The sequence below is a fragment of the Triticum dicoccoides genome, chromosome 3B (assembly GCF_002162155.2).
Source record: "Triticum dicoccoides isolate Atlit2015 ecotype Zavitan chromosome 3B, WEW_v2.0, whole genome shotgun sequence".
Classification (NCBI taxonomy): domain Eukaryota; kingdom Viridiplantae; phylum Streptophyta; class Magnoliopsida; order Poales; family Poaceae; genus Triticum; species Triticum dicoccoides.
In genome coordinates, this window is record NC_041385.1 from 805,971,372 (window position 1) to 805,977,364 (window position 5,993).

At 49.7% G+C, this 5,993-nt stretch overlaps 1 protein-coding gene across 1 annotated transcript; it reads left to right on the forward strand.

The window, feature by feature from the left end:
• The first annotated feature begins 2,812 nt into the window (after positions 1–2,812).
• On the forward strand, positions 2,813–5,506 carry LOC119278613 (phytochromobilin:ferredoxin oxidoreductase, chloroplastic-like). Its single transcript, XM_037559942.1, has 8 exons — positions 2,813–2,998; positions 3,545–3,664; positions 4,021–4,115; positions 4,214–4,307; positions 4,404–4,535; positions 4,634–4,738; positions 4,908–4,958; positions 5,042–5,506. The coding sequence occupies exons 1-8, from the start codon at positions 2,879–2,881 to the stop codon at positions 5,228–5,230; spliced, it is 906 nt and encodes a 301-aa protein (XP_037415839.1). The 5' UTR covers positions 2,813–2,878; the 3' UTR covers positions 5,231–5,506.
• The last annotated feature ends 487 nt before the right edge of the window (positions 5,507–5,993 follow it).

Here is a 5,993-nt window from a genome sequence, read left to right on the forward strand (position 1 = left end):
CTTCTCAGCGGTGCCGGCCTCGGAAGGCTTGGGCTGCGGGCGGCCGCCTTGACCGGGGCCATGTCGGCTGGTTGGGGTGGCGGCGCAGTAGCAGCGGTTTGGCCCCCCTCTCCTGATGCTTGGGGTGCTTGAAGCTGTGATCGGAGGCGCGGCCGGAGGGTGGAGCACGGAGGCTTGACGCTCCTCGTCTTTGGCTGGCCACAGTGGTTGGGGCGCGTCTGGGGTTGGCAGGGGTGCCTTCGGGTTTTTGCTGTTGCCAGGGGTGGCGCCGGCGGCCCGACCCCGGTTCGAGAAATGGCGAGGTAGTTGCGGCATGCCCGACAGCCGCTGGTGGCCTTCCCCTATCCTGTTTCAGTCGGCTGGGTCCCATTCTCGCCCAAAGGGCTCGCCTTTCTGACAACAGCGTCTGATGGTCCGTGTGGATGGAGGTGTGGTGGTCTTGGATGCCAGGGAGGCGGCTCTGGTGGTGGAAGCCCGGTGCTCGCGGGCAGAGGCCGTGGCTCACGTGCTGCCCGGTGGCCATGGCCGTGTGGGCGGCGTGGTGGCCGGGGGGATGACGATCGGTGGTGGTGGTGCGGCTTCCGCACCTTTGCCAGGGGCAGTGAGCGTGGACCGGGGTGAAAACCTGCTCTGTCTTTGGGCAGTCCGGCGGCGGCGAGTTCGTCCCTTCTTGAAGCGCCGTCGCGGTCCTCATTGCCCGTTGTGTTGCTCCATAGGAAACCCTGACCCTCGGTTCGGACGGTGGCGGCACTCAAGTGTCGTAACCTTCCCGAAGGCGCCGCCTTGGAGCTCACGGGTCATCGTCTGCAGCTACATCTCTTCGCGGTGGCATGTTCACGGTTGAGGATCCCGGTAGCTCTTGTAGTGGCTGGGTGTCGTGTTGCAGCGTCTAGCGTCTATGTATCTAGCCTTGGGTGTGTGCGTGAGTTGTGGTGGCGTGTGTTTGTATCAGATTATGGTTGGTTGGTGCTTTATATATAAAGCGGGGCGAAAGCCTTTTTCGGTATGTTAATATTTTTTTTAAAACTTTGTCAAAGTTTACAGCTTGACTTTGACCAAAACTAATATGCGAACTAAATAAAAACAGTGGGAGTATACTATAGTAGTGGGGTAAGCACTAAGCAGCGATGAAACATGACCTACCGAGTGATGAGGAAAGCAGGGAATACTCCCTTGGAAATGGACAGATAACATTGTCGTAATGGTTGCAGCATCCTGCTGGCCGGTGGTGGAACTGCGCTCTCTGTAAGCAGAATACTCCTACGCAAGAAGATTTGGTTGTTGTTCAAAAAAAAAAAAGATTTGGTTCCACCTCATGTGATCAACTTCCTCTATACCAAAATGTAAGACGTCCTTTCGTTTGCATAGGCAATAAAAATAATCTTGCATTTTATACCTGCTTAAATGTGTGTTTATTTACACGCAAACGCTTCAAATCCCTGACTGAAAAAAAACCCGCGTCTGTCTCCTTTGGGCATCACGTGCCCCCGTGGGGAACCACACCGTTTTCCCCCTTCCTTCTTATCTCTTCTCCCCCCAACCGAGCATGGCTCTCACCGGCGTGAAGCTTCCCCTCCCCTCCAGCTATCCCTCTCCTATCCTAGCACACCCTTTGCAGCAAGCCTTCGTCATTCACCACCCCGGTCTTGTAGCGTCGACCGCCATGAACTGTTTGCAGGTGTCTTCCCTGATCAGCTGATCTCTCCTCCTCTGATCCAGATTGGGGACAGGGCACAAGAGTTGGTCTTCGCTACCCCTAAATATACCTTGAGCTGTACAACTTGTCCATCTCTCCCCTCCCCCCTCCTCCTCCTCCTCCTCCTGCTGATGCCGACGCCCTTCATTGATGCCGCGAGCTCCCCACCCACTGTCAATGTTGCGAGCTCCGCAACCTCTTCAATGCTTTTTGCAACAAGGATCCTGCCGCGATGGCAACGGGCATGGCCACGAGGCGGAGATGCTTTTGCAACAAAGGTCCTGTCTTACAATTAGGGTGTACAACGGGGGCTATGTGTTATTTATAACCTGAGCTACTATCAAGTGGCCAAGTGCCCTGACTAATTATTTAGGCGAAAACACTTCAAATCACCTGACTAAAAACAAAACTGCGTCCATCTCCTTTGGGTGTCACGTGCCCCCATGGGGAACCACACCGCTTTTCCCCTTCCTTCTTATCTCTCTCCCCCCAATCGAGCATTGATTTCACCGGCGTGAAGCTTTCCCTCCCCTCTCCCGGCACACCCTTTGCAGCAGACCTTGATCATTCACCACCCCGGTCTTGTAGCGTCGACCGCCATGAACTGTTGTTGGTGTCTTCCCTAATCTCTCCTCCTCTGATCCAGACCGAGACAGGGCACAAGAGTTGGTCTTCGCTACCCCCAAATACACCCGGAGCTCTTCAAGCTTGTCTCCCTCTCCCCTCCTCCTCCTCCTCCTCCTCCTCCCCCTCCCCCCCCTGCTCCTCCTGACGCCATTAATTTATGTCGCAAGCTTCCCACCCACCATCAATGTTGCGAGCTCCGCAAATCTCTTCAATGCATTTTGCAACAAGGATCCTGTTGCAATGGCAACGGCCATGGCCGAGATGCTTTTGCAACAAGGTTCATGTTACAATTAGGGTCTACAGCGGGGGCTATGTGTTATTTATAACCTGAGCTACTATCAAGTGGCCAAGTTCTGCAAGTTGATTTTCTTCTTTGGGAAAAAAGAAACTGCATTATTACATCAAGATGCGTGCAGCATGGGTTGGTTGGTTGGATGGATGGAACGGGACGCCGTCCCACGTGTCCTTGCCTCTCCCCTCTCATCCATGCCTCGCACACCACAGCGGAGTGGTGGAGTGTACCATCTGGGCTGGGGAGGGGAAGGAGCAGAGGGGATGAGCGGCGGCGGCGGCGGCGGCGGAGTGCTGGGCGCCGGCTCGTCGTACCAGAGCTTCGTCCGCACCGCGCTGGAACAGACCCGCCTCCGCACCGCCCTCACGCCCCACCCCTCGCAGGTAGGTTCCTGCCGCTACTGCCTCCCTTGCTCGCCTTGCTGAGCTCCATGTTCCTCTTTCCTTACAACCTTGCAGAGTCCTACTAGTTCGGTACACGCTGCGCCGGCGAGCATGCTCTGTCTGCTCGAGGTGGCTAGCAAAGCTGTAACTGCATACTGGCGTCCATGCTAGGCCAGCCCGTTAGGCAGGTGTCCACGAATGCAGATGCGCCTGCTAATTGTAAATTCAGTCCAAAACAGAGAAGCAAAACCACTGCTGTTGTGATGTCGCGCTAGTGCCGGCTGAATTTCGGTGCCTGGTCTTTGTCTGACGCACTAGGGTGGAGTCTGAACGGATCTCCTGTAAACAATGACCCCAAGCACGAGCCTTATTTCTTCAGACATACTATAATTGTTGACTAGTTAAGGCCTTGACGGTCAGTCTAGAGTCTGGTATAGGCAAATGTCCATCTAGAACATCTTAAAGTGTAGGTCTCCTGTGATATCAGCTGACGCCAGCCATATTTTTCATTACAGAAGATGATTTTGTAATGTGTCATGCTTCCAGGAAAAGTTCAGGCTCATACGAGCCAACGACGATGCTGCTGTTTTGGACGCTCTCTCATTCAGCGCCCCCAAGATCAGACTGCTTCGCAGCTTGACGGTTGAGAAGAAAAACTCGGTTCAGGTACTTCACCTCCAAGCCCAAAGTTTCCTTGACCAAAACCCTCCAACAACTATCCCAAAAGGCTATGAATTGAAAGATGGGTTTACATCTGAAGTTGATTATATCTGAAGTTCCATAATATTACAGGTTTGATTTGTTCTATGAATATCTTACAGTCGAATCAGTGCTGATATTTTTCTTTTGAGATCTCTTATCTCTGTCTAAAACATCACTCAGTTTATGACTCAAGGGACAAGGGAGTGTCATTGAGGATTTCATTTATCGAGGCATATGATCCACAAAGCTATACTTATAATGTTACCCCGCAAAAAAGAAGAAGAAGAAGATATACTTACAATGCATATATGCCCGTGCAGGTTCTTGACTTTGCTGCTTTCTCTGAACCTGAATATGATCTTCCTATATTTTGCGCCAACGCTTTTACGACTCCTGCACAGAGTATCGTTGTCTTGTAAGTGTGATGATATGTAATGCCATTCAAGACTCAGCTACTGCGCTTAAACTAGAATATGAATAATTGCCTGAAAGAACTATTTGAATTACTTGCAGGGACCTCAATCCGCTATACGATATAACTGAAGACAAGGATTACAAAGATAAATACTACAGGAATTTGATGCCTCTTATACACAAGTATAGTGAGGTGCTTGGATCTTATCCTTCACCCCAAATATATTACCCCAGTCTTCTTCTATTAGCTTTATACATAGAGTGCTATCTTTATTTAGAGAAAATGCAGCTTCTGCCATGGGGTGGCAAGATTACGAGCGAATCTCTGAGATTCTTCTCTCCAATCGTGATCTGGACTATATTTGAGCCCACTGAACGTAACCATCATGTTCTGTATTCAGCTTTGATGGATTACTATAAGGTATCCACCGATTGTTTCATTAAATTTCTGAAATGTTGTGCCAAACATGCAATTTCAAGTATCATGCTCCCTGTTTTCTCATGTTTCTGCCGACGCAGGTTTGGCTTCAGTTAACGGATCAAGCAACTGAAGAAAATGACACAACGAAAGTTGTTCGTAACAGAGAAGCGCAACATAGATATCTCACATGGAGGGCTGAAAAGGTTTGTATTTTTCATAAAACCCATGCAGAGAAAGTTATATTCATTGACTAGTGATTTGTCATTACACTGTTACTTGCGCCAAATTAGGACTGCCCATTAGATATTATCATTTGTTAAAGCAGCTGCTACAGAGCATCTTCCACTAATGTCGTGCCTTGTCTATGGGCAGGATCCTGGGTTTCCACTTCTGAAGAAGTTGATTGGTGAAAGCCATGCCAAGGTTTCTCTTCTGGCGATATTCACTAAATTTACACACACCCAATTCATGTTATTTGTAGAGTTGCTTATTGCTTTGATATTCAGGATTTGGTGACTGAGTTCCTGTTCGAAGGAGTGCATTCTCTTGGAACTAAATCTTTCCTGGACTATTTTCGCGAGTACGCATGTGACGACGGGACAGTAAACAAGAAGAGGAGTATGATCGGGAAATCTTTCGAAGATAGGCCTTGGGATGCTACGGGAGAATTCATTGGTGGCAAGGATGCAGGATGAGATCTTTTGATGCAGGATGATATCTTTTGCAGTAGGATCCACATGGGCATTCTTAGGGTTTTGCTGAGCTCCTAGCGATTCACGGCGCTCTTGCTTCTCAGGTTTCATTTTAACGTTCTTCGTTACACGCTGTCCGGGCTAATTTGCATCCATGTAATTTCATCTGAGTTCTCTGTGTAGCTTAGAAAACATGTGTAATATTTGATTGACCCTGATAAGTTTTTATGGCAAGTTTAGCGACGCGAGAATGGCAACTTTAGTTGTCAAGCAAGTCAACTTCTTTTCGGATGGTAAGTTTTAGTTTTTTTTCGGGTTTGTTTTTTTCAATTTGGATAGCAACTTTAATTGTAAAAAGAATATCAGGGCCGGAGTGCTTCGTGCTACACGTGTGGCACTTATCATTTGGGTATATTAAATTGAGTGCATTATCAATAATACCTTGCAGTGATATTATACACTGGTCACCTATTTGTGAGGAAATACAGGTCCAACATTGGGCAGAAACCAGCAGCCGTCGTGCAGAATGACGCTGCCGCCAGAAACAGGCAAATCCGATGAAACAATTACATGGGTGCCCCAATTTCTTGTCGGCAATGCTGGCTCACCTCGCCTCGAAACGCATAACGCGCTGTTTTCCTTGGCCGAGATGGTTCTCTCCCCCCGGTTCACCTCCTGGATCCACCCGCTGCCCATTGCGCTCGTCGTAGCGCGACACCTCCACCGCCATCCCGTTGTACAGCCCTGCCCAGGGCCGTCGAGGGGG

What these genes read in the sequence shown, in the direction of transcription:
- LOC119278613 (XM_037559942.1), top strand. Translation starts at nt 2,879, where the DNA reads ATGAGCGGCGGCGGCGGCGGCGGCGGAGTGCTGGGCGCCGGCTCGTCG. An exon ending in TCACGCCCCACCCCTCGCAG is followed by an intron (nt 2,999 to 3,544) that starts GTAGGTTCCTGC and finishes TCATGCTTCCAG; the next exon opens with GAAAAGTTCAGGCTCATACG. An exon ending in TTGGTGAAAGCCATGCCAAG is followed by an intron (nt 4,959 to 5,041) that starts GTTTCTCTTCTG and finishes TTTGATATTCAG; the next exon opens with GATTTGGTGACTGAGTTCCT.